Source organism: Rhineura floridana, chromosome 3, assembly GCF_030035675.1.
Source record: "Rhineura floridana isolate rRhiFlo1 chromosome 3, rRhiFlo1.hap2, whole genome shotgun sequence".
Classification (NCBI taxonomy): Eukaryota; Metazoa; Chordata; class Lepidosauria; order Squamata; family Rhineuridae; genus Rhineura; species Rhineura floridana.
Genome location: NC_084482.1, coordinates 88139982 through 88163899, shown reverse-complemented (window position 1 = coordinate 88163899; position 23918 = coordinate 88139982). Strand labels below are relative to the sequence as shown.

The 23918-nt window shown below is 41.3% G+C and overlaps 1 protein-coding gene across 4 annotated transcripts in view; it reads left to right on the top strand.

Moving 5' to 3' along the window:
- Positions 1–252: 252 nt before the first annotated feature.
- The window catches only part of HTR4 (5-hydroxytryptamine receptor 4), a 357168-nt gene continuing 333502 nt past the window's right edge, over positions 253–23918 (top strand). The window contains exons 1-2 of one of the 4 annotated variants that reach the window (XM_061616827.1): positions 254–809; positions 1123–1220. In XM_061616827.1, the coding sequence (XP_061472811.1) occupies positions 1186–1220 (35 nt within the window). In that variant the 5' untranslated portion in view covers positions 254–809; positions 1123–1185. Of the gene's footprint in view, positions 1221–23918 lie in introns of all 4 variants that reach the window. The other 3 variants (XM_061616826.1, XM_061616824.1, XM_061616828.1) reach the window with 3 other exon arrangements.

The window sequence follows — 23918 nt, the reverse complement described above, 5'->3', positions numbered from 1 at the left end:
TTTTAGGCAACCCTAAGCATACTTACCTTGGAGTAAAAGCCACTTGAGTGAACACAGACACATGGAGGCTTAGTTTCAAGTAAACCTGCAAGGGGGATGTTAATGACTGTATAGTAGAAATAAGTTCAGCATCCCCTGTGGTTTAAGTACTGTGCTGCTAAGAGATGCAACACCTGTTGGATTTCTTCCTGTTATGCAGCTATTGAAAAGCGCAGGACTGGAGCAGATAAGTAATTCTTGGTTTAGGGAACTCAGCACCAGTGTGTACACGCTTCTACGCTAGCAGCAGTTAGTTTTAGCTCGATACGAGATATCATCTGTTGCTGATTTTATCTGTGGTCTGCGGAGGTGGCAGAGGCACTTCACGAGATTGGCTCAGAGACTGCCCGCACCTTTTGAAGAGAGAGGCAGAGAAGACTACAAAGCCCTTTGGCGAGCCGTGGGGAAGTTACCTTGCTCAGCCCCCAAACTCGCGATATAAAGAGAAGAGGCTTCTAGCGGTTCGCCCTTTCTCTCTAGAGAGAGAAAGTGGGCACCACGGTGCATCGCTGGACTTGGCGCAGGAGAAGTGAAGAAGCCATCGCTTTTCCTCCTGGCTCAAGAGCTCCTCCGCACCCAACGGTTCTTCTTCCTTCTCCGCCTCTTTCCTTCAGGAGCTTCGGAGAGCTGTGGGGGAGCCCGGTCTGACTGGTCGCCGCCGCCGCCGCCGCCGCCTGTGATTGACTGGTCGAGCGAAAAGGAGGCAGCGCGTTTCCTATCTAAGAAAGGAAGCAGGAGATAAGCCGGCAGCCTTTGAGTGACTGTAACGAGTAAGTGAGCGGAGCCCAGCCGGCCAAGCCGTGAGCTCGTGTGTTTGGTGGCTCCTCAGCGCGGGCCTCTTTCTCTCTGTGTTTCCCCTTCCCCTTAGTTCTGGGACAGCAACTTCTTCACTGAAGCAGCGGAGGGGCGAAAAGTGTTAGCCAGTAGTAGCAGTAGCCTCAACAGTGTAGAGGCACTGACTGACTCACCTCCGCCGTGTCCGAGCCTTGGCTAGTGAAAAGAGGCGGGAAGGAGCGAATGGTCAAGGCAGCGTGCTCCTTTCTAGCTGTGCCCAGGCACCCTGTTTGCATCTCCCCTCTGCAGGCACAACGCGACGAGCCGCGACAGAACAAATGTAGCCAACCACGTAAGCAGGGTAGTTACACCATGGTGTGGGCGTCCGGGCTGCCCTCCCTGCAATGGTAAGAGATTGCTCCTTTTGGGCGTGCGGGGGGGGGGAGATTCTGCTCACTTGATTGTATTCATTCGGCTTATTTCTGATCACTAGTGCCCCCTTCCCCCTTAAAAAGTAGCCAGAGCTACCTCCTAGATGAAGACAGGCTCTACCAGGCTGCCTAGTAGTGACAAGGTATTCTGTATGTGCTCAGAGGCACGCTTCTATCTAATAATATCTGTTCCTGGGCTAAGAGGCGTCGAAAATAGGGAATCCTTGTCTGCCTTGCACACTGCTGGGAGGGTTCTCAGTAGTTATTAAAAAGTTTCTGTTTCTGCTCTGCGTTACGTTTATACCTGGCACCCGCATCGGTTAGTTGGTCTAGGTAACTTACGTCTTACGCCTTAAATTAATTTGCTAGAGTGGAGGACTCTTAAAAGAATATGGTCTTTCTGATGAAAAATGTGATAATAGATGGGAGGTAGCCAAGGCTAAATACCTGGATTCAAGGTAAAGTTGTAATATAAATGTCTAGGAGTATAAGTTTGGTCAGAAAGATGGTGATAACAGCAAAAGTTCCCTGCTGGTGGAAATGCATATGCTGAATTAACTACGTGTTGCTGAAGTATCTACTATGTGTGTTGGAGGATTATAAAGAGCAACTTGGGAAAACTTTGAACTTTGTTTTATTAGTGCTTTATTTTCCTCTATAATTTCTTATCTGGTCAGAGGGAAGTTTTGCATTGGCAAGAGTAGCCCTTAGGTGATAGATTATCTCCGTTGTATAGTAGAAATATTTTTTCCCACAAGGAAGGCGTGATGTTCCCCCTTATTCACCCCTACTGAATAATGGATATGGTGCCAGTATACAAGAAGGCTAGGCAATAAAACACAAAAGGAAAATCTAAAAAAGTTAGAAAGCAAAGGGAGGCACACAGGGACCAAGCTGGGGGGAAAAAAAGTAGGCTCCTACCACCTCCAGCAGAAGACTGGGATGGAGTACAAGAAATGGGCAGGTGATGGAAGCGGAATAGGGACCTGTGCAAAGATCTAAAATGAATGAGGTCAACTTCTGTAGAGTCCCAAGCTTTTAAGGTTATTATTGGGAACTTCCCAATGACGATTGCCATCTCATATCCTGTATGCTTTTCTTATCTTGTATGGTCTTGAAGTTCCCATCATCATGAGAGATGTTTCTTACGCTTAGCAGAACAGTGAGTGGGAAAAATAAGAACAATGCATATTAATGGAGAAGGGCTGTGGTTTTGGGAGCTATCCAGGATCAAACTGCAGCAAAGTAATTAACTTTCAGTGTTTTCAAGTTCTGCCTTGTCTTAAGCACAAAAAGTGTGTGTGTGTGACCAATCCATGAATGCAAGAAAAAAACACAAATTTATTGAACTTAAACATGCAACATACACACATTAGATCCAATAATAGACAGCACCGCACAGCTAGGCATGTAAAAGTAATTTGTTTTTTTAAAAAATTAGGGAGCATTTTGCCATTACAAGATTTGAGAGCAGTATCCTTCACACTTAGTGTGTTATGAGTTTAAGACCATGACACATATACAAATATGAATGAATATTTGTAAATGGAAAAAGGCAAAAACTGTACAAGCTGTTTGCTATTGCTTTGCAATTTTTAATCATTTTCAATCAAAGCTTATTTGCATTTAAAAAGTACCCAGTTATTTGTGAATATTGAGCTCCATGAGTGGGATTATTTTAGAATCGGATTTTAAGACCAGGTGCATACATTATGTTTAAATGCAAATGAATTAATTTTTTTCCACTTGCACAGTTAGAGGTCCAGCTACACACAGGCATATTCAGTTACTGCATTTCTCAAAGCCATTTTTGTATGTTTACAGTAGAAATTTACAGTAAGTTTTTTTATTCCTTTTGTCACTGCTTTCCTCTACCGAGTCTGTTAATGTTGCATCACAATCCTATGCATGTCTACTCTGCAGTAAGACCCGTTGAATTCAATGGTTCTACCTCCCAGGTAAGCATCCTAGGTTTGCAACCTAAGTGACATTTTGGTGAGTAAACAGCTGCCAATTAGTAGTAGAGAGAAATGAGATCAGAACATTTTTGGATACATACCAGTGAGGAATGTTCTGCTGAGCTCTGTTTGAACTGTGGAGTGGTAGATGCTCAAAAGCTTAAATATTTCATATCTCACACTTTCATTATATTTGGCTACTGCTAATGATGAGTTGCTTCACCCCAGTATTTCCAGACTTGCTTATCCAAGAGCAGGATTCTGCAGTTCTTTCTCTAAAAAACCTACATTGCAACTTGATAGTTAAAATAGTACATTGTTAAATGACAAGAATTTAACTGATGTTTTCTCACCATCTTCTCCTTTAGCAGTTGGTGAATTAGGATCACACACTGTTTCTTCATTGCAAGGGATTTTCCTATGATACGAGTACTATACCCAGATTTTTTTTTATCATGGTGACAGAAAAACCTATTTTCCTCCCTTTTGGATTTCATGTCTAAATAACTTCTTAGAAACTTCAAAAGGGATTATATAATTTTGTCTTTCCATATATATATCTTTATTGTTACGGTCAGTGACCAGCATAAGGGAAAAGGAAAAGGGAAGGAAAACGTATAAAACATAAAACTATCGGGGGGGGGAATTATCCCAATATATACAAAGGTAGAATACAATAAAAGGGATAGAATAAAATCAAATAAGTTTGTTAAAAACATAAACATTATAGAATAAAATTGTTACGTTATATTAAAACATGATATTATAAAATGGAATAGTCAAAGACATAATTATGAGATCCCAGCAAAGGACAGGAGTTACAAGATGGCTAGAGTCAGTTTGAGGCGAATTTTAATGGCTGCAGCACAAAATTTGGCAACACTGCGAGTAGTGTCAGTATATTGATCAGAGAGGAGTAGAAGGACGTAATATGCATCTGATTGTCCTAAGGTTTCTAATAGGAGTGGTTCAATTAGAGTTCTTCGTAGATTGTGATAAAATGTACAGTATAGAAGGACATGAGTCACTGTTTCCACCTCTCCAGCATCACAGAGGCACTTACGATCTTGGTAAGGGGATTTTTGGTATCTACCCTCCAGAACTGCAGAGGGAAGGGCATTAAAATGTGCCATTGTGAAGGCTCTACGATGTTTTTGAACCTGGAGTGTGAAAAGATAGTTTGCAGGTTTGTTGGGTTGTAATGCTCCATCAATTGAGGCATAGTTGAAGGATAGGCCCAGATCTTGTTGGTGCTCAATATCAGCACTACGGTGATTGAGAATTAATCTAGCCGTATCATATCCTTGAGAGATAAGATAGCCCAGGGAGAGTCCATATAGTTGGAGCTTTTGAGGCAGAGTTTGTTTCCATACTGACTGGAACTCATCCTGTACCATTAATGGAGCCAGACCAGTTGGGAGAAATATTAATTTCAGCCAGAATTTAAGAGTAATGAACCAGGCCCTGGTTTCGGCCTTCTGGAGGCCAGCCTCTAACCGCAGAATGACGTTTGGGACACAGTGAGGTACCTGAAAGACAGCCCTCAAAAATTTAGATTGTACTACTTCCAGGGGTGTAAAGCTGGAATAGGGTCCAAGTTGTGCTCCATATAAAAACTGAGTTAATGATTTGTTCTTAAATAGCTTTATTGCCACTGATATATAGTGACCCCCTCTAATGAGGATAAAATTTAATATAGCAGAAGCACTCCTTTGGGCTGTCTGAGCGACATACTCTGCATGGGCCTTCCGGCTGCCATTTGCCTGAAAAACAACACCCAGATATTTAAAGGTCTTTCCCTGTTTGATCTTATGCCCGCTTATAGACCATCTGTATATCCTCGGTCTTTTAGCGAAAGCCATGACCTTTGTTTTTTGGTAATTTATTTGTAGCTGTTCATCATGACAATATTGGGCGAGAGTGCGCAAGGCTCTCTTCATTTCTGTAGGTGTCTGGGACAAAATTACTGTGTCATCAGCATATAGTAGTACTGATAAGTGCCTATGGGCTAGCTTTGGAGGGTGAGTATTGAGGCTGTCAAGGACTGTGGGCAGTGAGTTTATGTAAAAATTAAAGAGCAATGGGGCTAGTATACATCCTTGTTTTACACCTTTAAAAGTAGGAACAGAATCTGAAAGACTGCCCTCTGAATTGCACCTGATTTTTAAGAAGGTGCTCTCATGTAGTTTATATATAAGAAGTAACAAGCGACGGTTGACTGTAGTAGCCTCAAATTTATGCCAGGGTTTGTTTCTGGAGATGGAATCAAAGGCAGATTTAAGGTCGACAAAAGCTGCAAACAGGTATGTTTTAGGTTTGCTGATGTATTTCGCCACTAGGCTCTGCAAAATTGATGCCTGGTCCATAGTAGATCGACCTGCTCTACATCCAGCCTGCTGGTCAGCTAGAATGTTTTCATGTTCCATCCAGGCTAGAAGTTTCCAGTAAAGATGTCTGGCATAAAGTTTGCTGATTATAGTCAGTAGACTAATTGGGCGGTAATTTGCTGGATTGTCCTGCCTTCCCTTTTTAAAAATGGGGATAATAACAGCAAGCCCCAGTCAGGGGGGATATAAGCGTTTTTGTCTATGTCTTTCCATCATAACCAAGCAGTGGGATACCAATGTGATAAATTAATTAAAAAACCCTCTGTGATTATTGGTCATTATTGGTTCCATTTTATTGATGGAGGCACTAAAGCTCAGAGTAATTTAACTGAGGCTACCCAGTGAATTCATGGCTGAATGGAGAGATTTTAGTTCCAGCTCCTTCTTTCCCAAGTCAACACACCAAACAGATTATGTCAGCGACCAATGTGCACGCATGCGTATGAGTCAGATAGAAAATAGGCTCACTTGTGTGTATGATCACCTTTTGTGGTGAATGGGGTGGCCAGTCAGTGGGAGAAAAGGCAAGGGAGACATAGAAAGATTACCCTAGTGCAAAGGTTGTCACCATGATGGTTGTGTTATGGATTAATGTGGGATATCTGTCCTCACATTTTTGTGAGCACCTATGTTTCTTCAGAAATGTAGTTATTGTAGTAATGCTTATGCCAGTTCATTTTCCAGTGAAAGCTAATTCCAGAGCAATTAGCTTAAAAGTTACACTAGTTTACTATGGGTGGTAAAGAGAGAAGGCTATTCGTTCAGGTTCAGTGACCAGCATCTTCACATAGGGACATTTCCAGCCCTCTCTGAAACCCTAGAAAGCTGTTACCAGTCAGTGTTGACAATACTGAGTTAGATGAACCAATGGTCTGTCTTGGCATAAGGCTGCTTCCTATGATGTTTCAGATGTGTAGTTAATGGAGAGCACACTATGAACATAGCCGGTCTGTAGACTGAGCAGAGAAGGTGCATTCCTGTGTATTCTGCTAATGGATCTTTGCTTTAAGTTTGAATGACTGGTGCACTGAAAAAATCTGTTCTGGAAAGTCTTAATTTTGTCTCATTTTGGAGGCATCTTAAACGACATTTCATTACAGGAGGCTTATTTTGGAGTCGTGGAAGTCTGAGTCACTGGAAAAAGTGAGTGCCTGTATGTTGTAGTTACTGTTCTGCAGCCAACAATAGAGAAGTCTCTCCTGATCTCTTTAGGTCTTGGAACCCAAACATCCTCCAGTAGGAAGGTAGAACAGACCCCTTGGAGCATTTGGTGTCACTTTCTTTCAGAAGAAAGTTGTCTTAAAAACCCTACATTTTATTATTTGTGAGGTGTTGCTCATCATTTGGGGATTACCAGTATAACAAGGACTATAGCTGCTTGGGAAATGTGGAGACTATTATCCTTGATAAGGTTATCAGGGCTGGTGATAGGAATTCTGAAGCTGATGAAAAACCTCCATAATTCATCATGGAATTGGCTGTAATTGTGTCTTGGACTTAGTCTCTGATGGAAAAGCTTATTGGAGTTCGTTTCTAATGGAAAAACCTTCGCATTTTGCAGTAGGATGTGAAATGCCAAGCAACTAGGGATGAGTACAAATTGTACAACACTTTAGTGCTGCATCTAGGCAGTCTTTGGTGAATATTGTTCACAGCGTTTCTCAAGATTAAAATGCTAGGTAGAGATACTATCTCTCTCCCCCTCCCCACTGTGTTCTCCCCAGAAAAGGAAACTCATGCTGTTTCCTTTCTCTTTTGCAGCCTGGGCTTATAGTGAGAGTGTTGCCATGATGTTTGGTAGAAAAATGCCAGCAAAATCTTTTATGTTTTCTAGGGTGTTTGAATAAATAAATATAATTTCTTTACTTGGCTTTTCAGCGTGTGTTGCATACACAATATAAATCCTGTTTTTCATAACTGATGCTTGTATACAACTAGGAATACTTGAGTTTCTCCCTTCCTTTCAATTCTGAATTGATTTCTGATTTTTTAAAGAATTTTCAGGAAAAAAATTGGACTTGTTCTGTGAAATCTTCACCCCTGCTGCTGGAAGATATGTTTTGGAGGAAGGGACAGCAGTGGGCCAGGTTGTAATGTATCAAAGTTATTTACAAGCTGAGCTGAAATTCAAGGAGATTTTGGCTCTGATGAAAAGCTTAAATCTCGAACCTGAAGTTTTTCAAATCTGATTCTAAAACTCAGTCATCTAGTTCAACCCCCTGCTAATGCAGAGTTCCATCCCACTGCTATTCAGCAACTCTGCAACTTTCTGCAGCTTCTAATGTAACAATGAACTGTAGTCAATTCTTGTTCCCCAGTCTACTTGCTCTAATTCATCATTTTCAGTATTCATCTGATATTCTGATACTATCCTTTAACTGGGTCCATTTTGGCTACTACTCTTCATAATATTGCCAGTTTACGCGCTTGTTTCCAGATTTTCCAGGAAATGTAAATAAGTGAATTCTAGAGAGTTCAGTAAGCACCATAAAAAGAGGTAATTTGCTCTTGTTGAAATCCCTGGCTTATGGGGAGTTTGCTTGTGGGCTTCCCACAGACATCTGGTTGGCCACTGTGAGAACAGGATGCTGTACTAGATGAGCCATTGACCTGATCCAGCAGGCTCTTCTTATGTTCTTAATCCAATGTAGCTATGGATGGCCAAGTTTAAGTACTGGCTAAAATTGATGTTCTTCCCAGTTGGGCTGGCCCCCCTTGTACTATCTGACACCTTCCAGACCAAATGGAAGAAAACCCTGTCTGCTAAACTTTCAAGTTTAGGCTTTTCTCCCCCAGTTGTTCTTTTGTTAGGTTTTTCCTGAGCAAAGGCGGCCATTCTCCAGCAATTATTGGATGTGGAACTGCAAAATCATTTGTCTGTCGTTGGCTCTAATCCTAATTTTAATCTTCATACAGAGGCTTTCACCCCTGCACAGTACCTGGCCTCTCTTCATATCCCCAGACATAGGAAAGCGGTCTCCTTAGCTAAGCACAACGTGTCACCATCTGCACTTTTAGAGGGCAGATACAGAAAAATTCCACTATTAAAGCGGCTCTGCCCCTGCGGTGCCGGGGTAATAGAGTCTGTGGGCCATGTTTTATTAGAGTGTTTTTATTATAGTTACCTCCGACGCCTGTTTATTGCTCCTATTTTACAGAATATTCTGGGTAGGAATGCTACTTTTTATGTTAAATATCTTTTAGCTGATCAAAAATCAGTCACACTTAAGGTAGCGAGTTTTTGTGCTGTGGCCATCAAGCACTGAAAAACCCTGTTAACTCAACAACCTATGTAGAAGTGAGATTTGGTTTTAAATTCTGTAACGGAATGTATGTATATGTGTATTGTAGGCTGGTCTTTGACCGTAATAAAGCAATTCAATTCAATCCAATGTAGCACTAAGGCAGTGATTCCATCAGTGCAAGGATTTCTGCTTGTACAGTAGGACATTCTTTTCCTCACACATGCCTCTGAATCTGTTCTAGGGTTCCCCAGCTCTCTGGGGAGGGTGGAGGGAGCACCTGTGTGGAAGGAGGGAAGGAAATTGTGTTGTGCAAGTGGGAATCCTTTCACGGATGGGACTTGTTAGTAGAATACTGCTTTCAGCCCTGATGTTAACTGGATGGCTGTGGGGCAAGTCACTACTGCCAGCCAGCTGGCCTCACATACCTGTTATGTAATTTTGAGGAAGGGCAGGTGGATATTTAACAAAACTACATTCTTCTGCTTTCCCTCTTTGTCTTGCATTTTAGTGATTTGTCCCTGGCTTTAGAATCCAAGGGTAGGGAGGTGTGCTCAGAAATCTCTAGGTTGCTGGTTGCCTGTTGGTTAGAAAGACTGATTGAAGTAGATGGAATTTTAGTTTTAGCATAGCTTTCTGATGGAAAGTTTACATGGAATTATTTGTAGGTTTATTTTGGAAGCCACTAACAAAAGTATTATTCTTGAAGATAATTGTGGATCAGTAATTAGATGTAACATTTTACACTTGAGGGGGAAAAAATGGAAATTACCAGAGCTACATTTTTTTGTTGCCTCCAGAAGATACTTTATAACCTGGGATAAACCCTATGGTGAGGGAAGGGGGGGAAACTGGATTAGATTGTATTCTTTCAATGCAGCTGGTTCTGATTTGGTCACATTATGTAATTCTATTAGCCTTATTGTTATACCAAATTTCATTTAAAAAGAAAATAGCCCTAAATGAATAAGTGGTTGCAGACACACAAGTAACAGTGGGAGACGCATCCAGTAATGTACAGTGGAAAGCAAATTAATTTGCAAGAAGACAAATTAGGTTTAGCCAGTTTTATATAATTAGGTGAACAATTATTGAAAATAATGGAAAATGTAATCAGCACTCGGCTTGCACTGTGATTAGGTGTTGTGGTAGCGAAGGGATACCTATTAAACAGTTCATCACTGCAGAATCTTAATGTGTGCTACAATGTTTCTGGTGCATATCTCAAATGGGAAGCACAATCCTTTACATAATTTACCATTGGGCTTACTACCACGAAAGTGGGTATACTATTCACAGCCTTCAAGCTCAGTGTGTGGGGGAGGGATCAAATTCCCAGGTACTAGCATCTGTTTGCTTGCTTCTTTTTTAAGATGCTAGCCCCAAATATATATTTCAGATTACAGGTGTGGAGCTTATTTCGCCATGCTGAATTTCTGAACTCAATCTTATGTGCTTCCCATAGGCATCTGGTTGGCCACTGTGAGAACAGGAGGCTGGACTAGATGGGTCACTGGCCTGATCCAGCAGGGCTGCTCTTATGTTCTTAATCCAAATGGAAGCTAACAAGTGGCTGTGTGCAGTGCCCCACCCCACAACCATATACTCATTATCTAGCACACTTCCTATTCATCATTCCTAACTTTTTAAAACTGAGGATATATTTTAGGGGTGGGCAATCAATTTTTTTCCTTATCAAGGGCTGATCTATCGGGAACTGCATGATGGCTGTAGGTGGGTCCATCTCTGATCTAAGCAGCATAAAACTAATGTTCTAGCTGGTAGAAACAAAGCTTAGGCCCCTGTATAATTGGTGGTCATGCTACAGCAGTGGTGGGGAACCTTTGGCCATACAGATGTTGTACTACAGCAGCCACCATTCCCGACTATTGGCCATGTTGATTGGGGCTTGTGGGAGCTGCACCAATAGTGTTTGCTATAGGAAAAGTTAAAATCTATGCTCACTTCTGCAAATCAACAGGTTAAAGAATTCATGCCAGGGTTCTTTGCATGGCTTCAAAAGAGCGTTAGACAGATTCATGGAGGATGAGGCCATCAGTGACTATTGGCCACTGTGGTTATGTTCCACAGTCGGAGGCAGTATGCCTCTGAATACCAGTTGCTGGGGATTGCAAGAGGGGAGAGCCTTGTCGCACTCAGGTTCTGCTTGCAGGCTTCCCATGGACATGTGGTTGGCCTCTGTGAGAACAAGATGCTGAACTAGATGGGCCTTTGGTCTGATTCGGCAGGCTCTAATGTTTTCATGCAAGTCTAGCCTGAGCAAGGGCCAAGAAAATGTACTTGTTCATGCTAGCTGCTGTGACTGTGTCCACTCACTTACCTTGCAGTGTTCATTTCTGTTAGCTTTCATTTTTATATGTTTTGTGATGGCTGGCCCAGTTGAATTCTCCATGGAGATAGGCCTGATGTACTTTAAAAAGAGTTCATTTTGGCAACGGAATATTTTTGTCTGAGCCACCAGTCCGGGCTTCTCTTGTTATACAGCACCTTCCCTGGTTAGCTTGGCATGTGCTTCCTTACCAACAAAAACAGATTTTAGAAACATTTCTGTTGCCATACAGAGCTGCCTTTCTCTATGTGTAATTTGGTCGCTGGAGTACGGGACAGAGAATCATAATTCCTGCCATTGAATTGAAGTCCCTGCTCCACCTTAGCAGATGCTGATTTGCCTTGTGCATAGAATCCTGAGTTATTGTTAGGGATGGGGGATAAATTTGATTCGGTGTGCATTAGAGGCAAACCTACCTAATCCACACTTTCCAAACCAATACACAAACCAAAACACAGCCATCCTTTGAAAGTTCTGACTTTTGCAGTGCAGTTCTCCAGCCAAGTGATGTGTGCAACAATGCATAGACTGTTGGAAGTGGGACAAGAGCAGCTCCTGTTTTGTTCTTTTGTTTGCGCTCCAGAAGGAAGATAGAGCTAGGGTCCTCTGGATGGATAGGCTTGTTTACCTTTACCTGTGATGCTCTGTCTGACTTCCTTCTGTCGCTAGACTGTGATGTCTTTTGGGAAGCTTACCTGCCCCTCCTCCTTCTGCCCTTTCCACTCCTTTTACTGTCCAGGAGAGAGGAGACATCCCTTTTGTCTCTGCGCTCCCCAAGCCATGAGGCTAACTCCCGCACCTGGGCGTTACGCCTCCAACTTAGCTAGTTAGTTAGAACTAGGCAAGCCTTTTCTACCTACAATGTATTTCTATAAATAAAGTAGTTTTTCTTATTTTACTAAGTCTCAAGTCTCAGTGATGCTGATGCAGGGTAAAAGCCTGCTTTCTTAGGTAAACGCATGCACATGCTGGCACACTCGCATTTCAACATCTGTTACTCTGCTGCTGTGGTGCTGCTTTAAATGAAATTAAGCAACACAAATTACACACAGCGCAACAAGGGTTACGGGCCCAGCAAACTAAGTTGAATGCAAGTAGTAGCTGAAGCTAAAAGTGCTTGTGTGTAATCTACAAGGGAGACTTTAAGTTAGAAAGAAAAGCAGAACAAAGAGATAGAAAAGGATGGCTGACATATCTACGCTTGAGAGACGCGTTCCAAGGCTTGAAAAAGATAACTTCGATCTGTGGGATTTAAGGTTAAGAGTCCTACTTGATGGAGAAGGTTTGGAAGGAATCCTGACTGAGATAGAACCCTCGGCTGAGGATGAAAACACAATGGATTCATAGAGGCGTAAGCATGCAAAAGTAAAATCTCTGCTTATTTCTGCTCTATCAGACGAAGCATTGAATCTCTGTACAGGATGTAACTGTGTGAGACAGATGTATGGAAAATTGCAAGAAGTCTATAGCAAGAAAACAAAGAGCCACATCTTCTATCTTTACAAAGAGTTATTTTCTCTGAAAGAGACTACTGAAAGAGGTAGTCTGAATAAATATATAGAAAGGTTTTCAGAACTTCTAGCTAGATTGGAAAAATGTGGCAGAGTTCTGGATGATGAATTAAGGAAAGGATTGCTTTTAAGCTCTCAATCAGGATCATAAATTAATTTGCTGTGTATTAGAGAATTCTTAACAAGACCTGAATCAGCTTATATCATATTTAAAGGATCAGGACTTTCGGGAAAGGCGGGAAATGGAGGCTGTGCCTGCGCAAGCAAACTTTACTGTGGGGAGAAACAAACAAACAAAAGGTAGCCGCATGAGTCACCACCTGAATCCACAAAAGGGGAAAGACAGACAGAATTTGTGTTTCAAATGTGGCTCTCCAAACCATTTTCAAAGGAATTGCGATGGGGGCAGACGAGAGCAAAGCCTGACTTTAAACAGAGGCCGGTTGAAATGCGAGAAGCCCCCAGGCAAACACCAGATAAATAAAGGCAAAGAAAGCCCACACCAGAGAATTTTAGCTACTATGTTTCTTATTAGGACAAGAGTGATTGTAGAAGCAGATTTTTAATTGACTCAGGATCCACCTCACATATTATAATTGATAGAAACCTATTTAAGAGTTTTGAAAGCCACAGGCAAAAGATACTTACAGCTTCTGGACAAGAATTATTTTCTGAAGGAATTGGAGAAGTAGAATTATTATGCAAAGTGCCACATGCGGAAAATTTGATGGAACTGAAAAACTGTCTATATGTTCCAGATTTTAAAGACAATTTAATCAGTGTTACCAGAATAATGCAATTTGGAGGCGAACTTCATATGAGTGGAGAATTTTGCCATGTTCTAGCTAAAGGAGGAACAAGTTGCACTTCAAAAGTGAAAAATGGACTTTTAATTCTTGAATGCTTTGAAACTATGCATGTTAATGTGGTCAAGGAAACCAGTGATTTTGAATGCTTGCATACCTGGCATAGAAGGATGGGATGTTAATGCTAGAAGCCTCCGAACCAAGATGGGAGAACTGGAGTGCTTGGTCTTAGAGGAGAGCATTGATATAGTGAGCATAACGGAGACCTGGTGGAATGGAGAAAACCAGTGGGATACGGTTATCCCTGGATATAAACTATATCGGAAGGACAGGGAAGGACGTATTGGTGGCGGAGTCGCTCTATACGTGAAAGAAGGCATTGAATCCAGCAAGCTCGAAACCCCAAAAGAGGTGGACTCCTCCAGAGAATTGTTGTGGGTGGTGATGCCATGCCCCAGGAGGGATTTAATACTGGGAACGGTCTATCTTCCCCCTGATCAAAATGCTCAGGGAGACCTGGAGATGAGATATGAAATTGAGGAAGCATCCAAACTAGGAAATGTGGTAGTAATGGCTGACTTCAACTACCTGGACATAGACTGGCCACATATGTGTTCCAGTCATGACAAAGAAGCAAAATTTCTAGATATTCTAAATGACTATTCCCTAGACCAGTTGGTCATGGAACCGACCAGAGGGATGGCAACCCTGGACTTAATCATCAGTGGGGACCGGGACCTGGTGCGAGATGTAAGTGTTGTCAAACCAATTGGGAGCAGTGACCATAGTGCTATTAAATTAAACATATATGTAAATGGCCAATTGCCAAGAAAATCCAACACGGTCACATTTGACTTCAAAAGAGGAAACTTCACAAAAACGAGGGGATTGGTAAAAAGAAAGCTGAAAAACAAAGTCCAGAGGGTCACATCACTCGAAAATGCTTGGAAGTTGTTTAAAAACACTATATTAGAAGCTCAACTGGAGTGCATACCGCAGATCAGAAAAGGTACTACCAGGGCCAAGAAGATGCCAGCATGGTTAACCAGCAAAGTCAAGGAAGCTCTTAGAGGCAAAAAATCTTCCTTCAGAAAATGGAAGTCTTGTCTGAATGAAGAAAATGAAAACGAACACAAACTCTGGCAAAAGAAATGCAAGAAGACAATAAGGGATGCTAAAAAAGAATTTGAGGAGCGCATTGCTAAGAACATAAAAACCAACAACAAAAATTCTATAAATACATTCAAGGCAGGAGACCATCTAGGGAGGCGATTGGACCCTTGGATGATAAGGGAGTCAAAGGTGTACTAAAGAATGATAAGGAGATTGCAGAGAAGCTGAATGAATTTTTTGCATCTGTCTTCACAGTGGAAGATATAGGGCAGATCCTTGAACCTGAACTAACATTTGCAGGAAGGGATTCTGAGGAACTCAGACAAATAGTGGTAACGAGAGAGGAAGTTCTAGGCTTAATAGACAATATAAAAACTGACAAATCACCGGGCCCGGATGGCATCCACCCGAGAGTTCTCAAAGAACTCAAATGTGAAATTGCTGATCTGCTAACTAAAATATGTAACTTGTCCCTCAGGTCCTCCTCCGTGCCTGAGGACTGGAAAGTGGCAAATGTAACACCAATATTCAAAAAGGGATCCAGAGGGGATCCCGGAAATTACAGGCCAGTTAGCTTAACTTCTGTCCCTGGAAAACTGGTAGAAAGTATGATTAAAGCTAGATTAACTAAGCACATAGAAGAACAAGCCTTGCTGAAGCAGAGCCAGCATGGCTTCTGCAAGGGAAAGTCCTGTCTCAGTAACCTATTAGAATTCTTTGAGAGTGTCAACAAGCATATAGATAGAGGTGATCCAGTGGACATAGTGTACTTAGACTTTCAAAAAGCGTTTGACAAGGTACCTCACCAAAGACTTCTGAGGAAGCTTAGCAGTCATGGAATAAGAGGAGAGGTCCTCTTGTGGATAAGGAATTGGTTAAGTAGCAGAAAGCAGAGAGTAGGAATAAATGGACAGTTCTCCCAATGGAGGGCTGTAGAAAGTGGAGTCCCTCAAGGATCGGTATTGGGACCTGTACTTTCAACTTGTTCATTAATGACCTAGAATTAGGAGTGAGCAGTGAAGTGGCCAAGTTTGCTGATGACACTAAATTGTTCAGGGTTGTTAAAACAAAAAGGGATTGCGAAGAGCTCCAAAAAGACCTCTCCAAACGGAGTGAATGGGCGGAAAAATGGCAAATGCAATTCAATATAAACAAGTGTAAAATTATGCATATTGAAGCAAAAAATCTGAATTTCACATATACGCTCATGGGGTCTGAACTGGCAGTGACTGACCAGGAGAGAGACCTCGGGGTTGTAGTGGACAGCACGATGAAAATGTCAACCCAGTGTGCGGCAGCTGTGAAAAAGGCAAATTCTATGCTAGGGATAATTAGGAAAGGTATTGAGAATAAAACAGCTGATATCATAATGCCGTTGTATAAATCTATGGTGCGGCTGCATTTGGAATACTGTGTACAGTTCTGGTTGCTTCATCTCAAAAAGGGTATTATAGAGTTGGAAAAGGTTCAGAAGAGGGCAACCAGAATGATCAAGGGGATGGAGCGACTCCCTTACGAGGAAAGGTTGCAGCATTTGGAGCTTTTTAGTTTAGAGAAAAGGCGGGTCAGAGGAGACATGATAGAAGTGTATAAAATTATGCATGGCATTGAGAAAGTGGATAGAGAAAAGTTTTTCTCCCTCTCTCATAATACTAGAACTCATGGACATTCAAAGAAGCTGAATGTTGGAAGATTCAGGACAGACAAAAGGAAGTACTTCTTTACTTAGTGTATAGTTAAACTATGGAATTTGTTCCCACAAGACGCAGTAATGGCCACCAGTTTGGATGGCTTTAAAAGAAGATTAGACAAATTCATGGAGGACAGGGCTATCAATGGCTACTAGTCGTGATGGCTGTGCTCTGCCACCCTAGTCAGAGGCAGCATGCTTCTGAAAACCAGTTGCCGGAAGCCTCAGGAGGGGAGAGTGTTCTTGCACCCAGGTCCTGCTTGTGGGCTTCCCCCAGGCACCTGGTTGGCCACTGTGAAAACAGGATGCTGGACTAGATGGGCCACTGGCCTGATCCCGCAGGCTTTTCTTATGTTCTTATGTAAATGCTGTTTAGCTTGATTGTGCTATAGAATATCTCCCTGCAGTCATTATGAAGAGTCCATACAATATTCTTTGCTCTTTCCAGTAGGAATACTGTCAATTGTATGTTTCTTTAGTTTAAATTTGGACAATCTTATTAAAAAAGCTGGCATTGCAGATTAAGGTTGCAATCTTAATCTCAAGTACCTTGGAGTAAGCCTATTGAATCCAATGGGGCTTATGTCTGAGTAGACACGGTTAGGATTGCAGCCTTAATTATTTATACAGGCTTTATAACCAACAGCTTCAAACTCTCTTTTTTTTCAGATCGGAGCCCAGGATTGTTCCTATGTCTCTAAGTAAAAAATAAGAAAAACTACTGTTATGCAGAGATGAGACATTTGCATGTTCAGCCTTTTCTTGGGCAACAAATTGCGGTGACATTTGTGAAGGTTTATTGTGCAGCCATTATAATGATCATTCCTTGGCTGGCTTCATGTAGTAGCATGAAGCAATTGAGTTAGATTTCATATGTAGTCAATAAATGTTAAATGTTTGAGTAAATGCTTATTGAAGTGTCCTGAATCAAAAGCTGTTTTTACAGCTGCAGTGGTGAACCCCTTAAGGGGATTCTGATGCATGTGGTTTCATGGTACCACATAATGTTTTTATGATGGTTTCTTCTGTCTTGGCACTGTCATTATTTTAGGTTTCTTGTTTTTGGCTTTGCACAAATGAGAATCTGTGATACAACATTTATAACAAAAACACGTTCTATAAGGCTTTTAAAAAAATTAGCTTAAATTGTACCAGTTCTTTGGGTTTTGGGAAGAAGGCTAGACTTGCCAAGTGACCTGAAAAGCGCCAACTAGACCTCCTGCTGTGCCTTTAACATCTATACAAGGTGTAGAAATCTGTTGGGCAATTCTAGGGCATGGGAATCAACATGATCTCCGTGTGTGTGTGTGTGGGGTGTGGGGTGTGTGGGGTGTGTGTGTGGGGGGGGTCCACTTGGTGACAGTAGTGAGAAGGAAGTGTTGGTTTGGCTAGTTGGCCTGCCTCCCTCTCTGCAGACTACAGCCCATGACATTGCAACATGACTGATAAGGCTACAATCCTAACCTAACTGGAAGTAAGCCCCATTACATTGATTGGGGCTTGTGTCTGTATAGACATGATTAGGATTGCACTGTAAGTAACCCCTCTCATGTTCAGGGCAAATCCCCACCTCCAGCCTGTGTTTTCCTTCCTCTGCCAAGAGTGCAATTGGAGTGGAGTGGGAGGTATATGAAAAATCATTGGAGGGCATTTGCAGGAGAGATTGTTGGGTAAGGGAAGGATTAAGCACTCTTCTCTCCCCTGCTGATTTCTTCCATGCAAATGCTCCCAGCTACCACAACAATGGTATTAGGAAACAAATGGTATTGCACACTATTTCCCTTCCAATATATAGTTCCAACCTGCATGTCTGGTAACCTATGAGTGGGAGAGCTCTTGACAACCCATGGGGTGGGGTTGGAGCTCTGGTGGCAGCCCCTAGTGTGGGCCAAAAGTTATAGTCTGACAGGACCAGGACTTAACCGAAAATAGGAAATCCCTTCAATTCCCAAAAGCAGCCTTCCCCAAATTGGTGCCCTACATGCTAGATGGGCCTGGTGGGAGTTGTAGCCCAAAGCATCTGGAGGGCATCAAGTTGGGGAAGGCTCCCCGAGAACATCTGACACTTAACTGCTTTAATCTTTAGTGGATGAATGCTATTGTTATCTAGAAAGAATGGGGTTCTCAACATTGGTCCCATTTCAGTATCCCTGCTGGGGCACAGCAATATCATCAAATGATGAGAGGGAAGAGAAGTGTAGGGACTTGGCATGTGTGGCATTGTGTTCATTTCTTTGGGACTAAAGAGACTGAAAGTAAGTAAACTTTGTTCCATGTGGACCTTATGAGTGGAAGGGCAATGAACATATCGAAAATACAGAGCCACCCTAAACCGTGTTCCTTTAATCCTGCAAGTGGTCACAGCTTCTGATTGAGCAGCAGCTATATTTTTTGTGGAGAAATGTACTCTGCATGGTACAGAAGCCATTTGAAACTGAAGAAAGTTCTTCACTCACTTTTGCATCACTAGTGTGAAGCATTTGTAAAGCAGCATCCCACTCATGTGAAATTCTTTTACATTTTATTACCTCATGGGGATTATAAATGAACATCAAATGACCTGTCATTGTATAAGTGAAGTGCTATGAAGAATGAGATGTGATAATGAGCCCTGCTGTGCTCCTAGATGCTGTTTGCCCTAGCCCAGTCTATAAGACTGCTGTCCACACAGAAGAGAACTTTCAAGACTGCTGGGCACATGCTTGCAGTGTGGCTTTAATGAGAATGGTCAAGGGAGATGGAATAGTAAAAAATGCTTTCACTTGTTTCATTTGCTATCTGAAACCTGATGTACATGCAATAGTGTGAAGATAATGAAGGGAAAACAAAATAAGGGCTTTTTTTGGTGCTGAGTGAGTCACAAAAGTTGTAGGTCCTTGTACTTGAATGAGGTAGTACCTCTGTTTGACTTGGTGGGTGAGCAGGATGGCATTACATATCAAAAGCTGCTAGTATGTGTTGACTCCTAGGGTCTCTTGGCAACCTAAAAGGAATGAAGGATGCCTTTTGGCTCCCACCCTTTTTAATATTTATGTTAATGATTTGGTGCCTTGGCTAGCTCGGGTAGATTCCCCTTCCCCAGTAATTAGGAATAGAAAGATCTTTATCCTGATGTATGCGGACAATTTGATGCTCATCTCCCTTTCTCGCTTGGGCCTTAAAAACCTTTTGGATGCATTTAGCACCTACTGTAAACTTGGACATCTAGCAATAAATTACTCTAAGACTAAAACTATGGTCTTTGGTAGACACAGTCCAAGGTACAAATGGACTTCAGATCAACAGGTCATAGAGCAAGTCAGTTCATTTAGATATTTAGGCATGTTCAGCAAGTCCCTCTCATGGAAGTGGCACAGAGAGGCGACAAAGCTGAAAGCAGAGAAAACGATAGGGGCACTGATAAAGTTCTGTTATAACAAGGGAGGACAGTTGATTGAACCTGCCTTAAAAATTTTCTGTAGCAAACTGATTACACAAATGCTTTATGGTGCAGAAATTTGGGGGTTTGATATTGATACCATTAAAGCCCTGGAAACCGTACAGAATAAATTTTTCTGAAAACTTTACGCTCTTCCATCAGAAACTCCAGCAGCTGTCTTGCGAACTGAATCTGGTTGGCTATCAATAAAGACAAGAGTGGAGTGGGTACAGTTAAAGTATTTTAAAAAATGAATTCCTTCCAGCATTGTGCTATATGGGAATGAATTACAATCAAGATTGGAAGTTAACTTCCCACAGGCTCTTATATAGTTACTACCTCCCTGAGCTGAACTCTATCTTGGGTATGGATAAGAGGCATAGATGCTAGAAGGGACTTACAATTAATTAAGATCTCCAGATTTCCCCCATGGTTCTCTTCTGTGAAAACTGAACATTTTAGAGCCAGTTATTTGGCCAAATTAATGCCAGTCTCCCTAAGAAATGCTTTTATGGAACTAAGTTTCCAAGTCATGCCAACTGCAGGACGTTACAAAAAGGTGCCATTTGAAAATAGATTGTGTATTTGCGACCAATGTCAGGTGGAGGACATTGTTCATTATATGTTAATTTGTTCTCTGCACGGGCACCCAAGAGGGATTCTTGAAACCTTTGTTGTCTCAGGGAAGTGGGAATGTCCTTGTACAATCAGTACAATTTCTCCTGAGCGATACTAATGGTTACGTGACATACAAAGTGGCTCTTTTTGCACTTGCGGCAAAAAAGATTAGAAAGAAAGAACTAGATAACATTGCTACAAATTGTTTGGGAGATTCAGAGTCTTAAACTGAGCTCGCTGATGGTAACTCTGAAATTATTTTATATTATTGGTTGCAACACCAATTTGTTCTCTATATACTTCTACATACCTCTGTATGTTTTTACATTTTTAATGTATTTGTCATGGCCTTTGGCTAGTACAATAAATTGAATTGATTGGATTTGGATTGTGCTACATTTCAAACTATATTCCTCTGCTCAGGGTTTAAGAAATGTTTGAAATAACGCACACAATGTCTTCATCAATGTTTTTCTTTGCATTTATCAAAGCAATAGCATGGCTGCTCCCCTTTTTTGTTTGATTAAAGATCTTTGGAGCTAGTGGAATCTGGCTGCTGGCAGAAGACAGTTTTAGGCATGATTGGATAGAAGCTGCACTAGATCACAGCTCAAAGGTGGCTAGTTTCTGCTTCACCATAACATCTCTACCTGTTGTCTCAGAACTATATGCTAAACTAGGAATCTAATGAATGTGTGCAAAGATACCTGAACATTCCAGCAGTGATTGGGCATCATTTTCCTGTTTTGACTCTGAGGCTTTGTTTTCTGTGTGGATGCCCCTAATGGCTGGGCGCTGCTCCCTCCCTCCATTTGTTTGCTTGACAGTTTATAAGATCTCCATAGATTGCTCAAGTTTTGCTGCTGACTGCAGGCAAATAACCAATTAAATCCTAGGTAGGAACTAGGAATAGTTTTGCAGCACAGCTGCTTGATGCTGTTCTGGTGCCCTCTGGCTACATGCCGTGCAGACAGTTAGACAAAGGGAACACTGAGAAGAGCAATAAACTAATTTCAAGTTGTTGCTAATATTAACTGCTTGTGCACTATAGTGAGAGTGAAGAAAGTCAGCTGACAGGCAGCACTTACTTGCAGCACACCTGCTTTGGTTCCTCTTTTAATCAGTCTGCAGTGACTATACTAAACTCCTTACATCCTCCTGCTGTATAAGCAGCACTTATCTAGATGATAACCTTAAGGACGAAATGTAATTTGCATTGCTTTCACACAGGATTAGGAAGTTCAGTTCTATGCTGCCTTCATCTGGGAAATACTAAGCAAATTCAGTTTACTTTTATTAGCAATGAAGGAAATATACTTGCATGTTCTAAAAGTTTTTTGTTAAAGTTACTGAGAATAGTATCTTGATATGATCAGAAATCTAAATTGACTTCTCAATGCTTTTCATTTAGTCTCTTCAGTGGGTTAAAATTTTAGTGACAACTTTGTATTTTTTTTGTCTGATAATTTTGAATCACTTAAATGTTATGGATACATTACTTTGTGAATTTTAATGTGTAGTCCAGTTTTGAAACAGAGTATTCGGATATATATAATGCAGTAGCTAGGTTACCCAGTGGGTTTCCTGAACTTAAGGAATTGAACTGGCTGTTTATTAGCTACTGAGCCAAGTTTAATGTGTTAGTTTTGGATTATGAAGCCCTAAAAAACTTGGGACCAGGACATCTGAGGTGCTTCCTTCTCCTGTACAGACTGCCCAGCTCACTATGGTCTGTGATGAGGACCCTCCTGATTGTGCCACAACCTATAGATCATCTGGTGAGGATTTGGAGAAGTGCCTTCTTCACTGTGGCCCCCACCATGTAGATTGCTCTCCCTGTTGAGATTAGGTGAGCACTAACCATGAAATATTTCTGTCATAGACTGAAGACACATCTGTTACATCAGGTTTTTCCTGACTGTTAGTACTAGTCCCTGGTGCCCTTAGTTACTGGGATGTTTTTACTGGCTAATATTGGTTTTTATTGAGTATTGCTGTGGTTTTCTGATATGAGCTGCTCTGCTATTTCTTTCCTAAATGAGAAATGGTATAGAAATCTTCTTAATAATCTTGTGTGTGGATGAAACCTCTTAACTTTTGTGTAGCTAGAATGTAGCAGTTGTTCCACCCACTTTTGCTACTAGAACTTGCCCACTGCTGGCATGCAGGCCCTGGAAGGTTGCCCGTTTGGGAATGTGTGAGGCTTCCCACCCTTGGCCGAGTAGTGGGACAGAGCTGCTGAAGGGCAGAATGAGTAATCTTGAACTTCCAATCCATTTTGGGAGAAAACAACATAATACTAGGCCTAAAAGAAGAAAACATTTATAGCTACTCTGACTTAAGTTTTGAGATGGAAAATGCTATGTTGGAGCAAAATTGTTGGTTACCAAGGTAATCTACTACTCCATTGCCAGGTAGGCACTGTTCATAGACCATCTTTTATCTCACAGCATGGGCAAATTTTCTGCACAGAGGAGGCAAAACCCACAATTTTTTATTATAGCAGCAGCAACAAGTTTAATGTTAGGCATAGTTAATCATTTATATACCACTTTCAAGTATTCAAAGCACTGCACGTGCATCATCTAGTTGTAATCCAACAGTCCTGTGAGGTAAGCCAATATTATCTCCCATATTACAGTTGGGAGGGTTGAGAGATAGAGGTTTTCTCAAGGCTACCTAGTTAATTCATGGCAGAGGTGAATTTTGAACCTGGGGCTACTTGACATGTAGCTCAGAGACTACACTACACCAGGATGTGAACTGGATGATATTTTGAACAAATCCAACATAATTTCAATTAAAATTCAAACTTGACAAGAATTACTTGATGGGCTATTTTGTAGTAAATACACTGTTGGAATGTTTATCTGGTTTCTGACTTGCTTTGCTCATTATATTTATCATACTGTGTTTTCTCTGTAAAATGCTTTAAGAGCTTCTACTGAAAAGCAACAAATAAATTAAATAATATAATCATTTTTAGGTGGTCCCAATTATGCATTTTTCTCAGAGCACTTTTGTGAATGGTTGTTAAACAATAAATGTAACGTTGCTGAACTAGAGTCCTGTTACTGTGAGACTGAGAAGTCATGGGAGTTCAGTCTAGTGTGTGCTTGTATTGGATGCAGAAATGTATCTCCAGCAGAGAACTGCTTTCAGTACAAGACACTTGTGATTTGCTTAACTCGAAGAATGGCAAAGGAAGGAAGAATATATGCTAACCACAATAAAAACAAAATAAAACTGGTGTTCCAATTCTGCAGCACACAGTATACAGCTCAAATGACTCTGGAGTTGCTGTCAAGTTGGATTTTCTAAAATGTAATATATACACAAGGTCTTAAAAGGACAGTAGTAATACATCAGGAAAATATCTGTCTTTACTTCTGTCCTGATTGTTGATGGTTCATTGAGATATGTGCTAGAGGAGAAAAATACTGAAGTTGGAAGCAAAATAATTACTACCTGTAATGAGGTTGCCCAAAAGTGTCTTGATTTAGTGGGGAATTTCCCTCATTGTTTTGATCAATTGTCCAAGCTATTTTGTTGAGGAAAGTATTACGATATTACAACCAAAT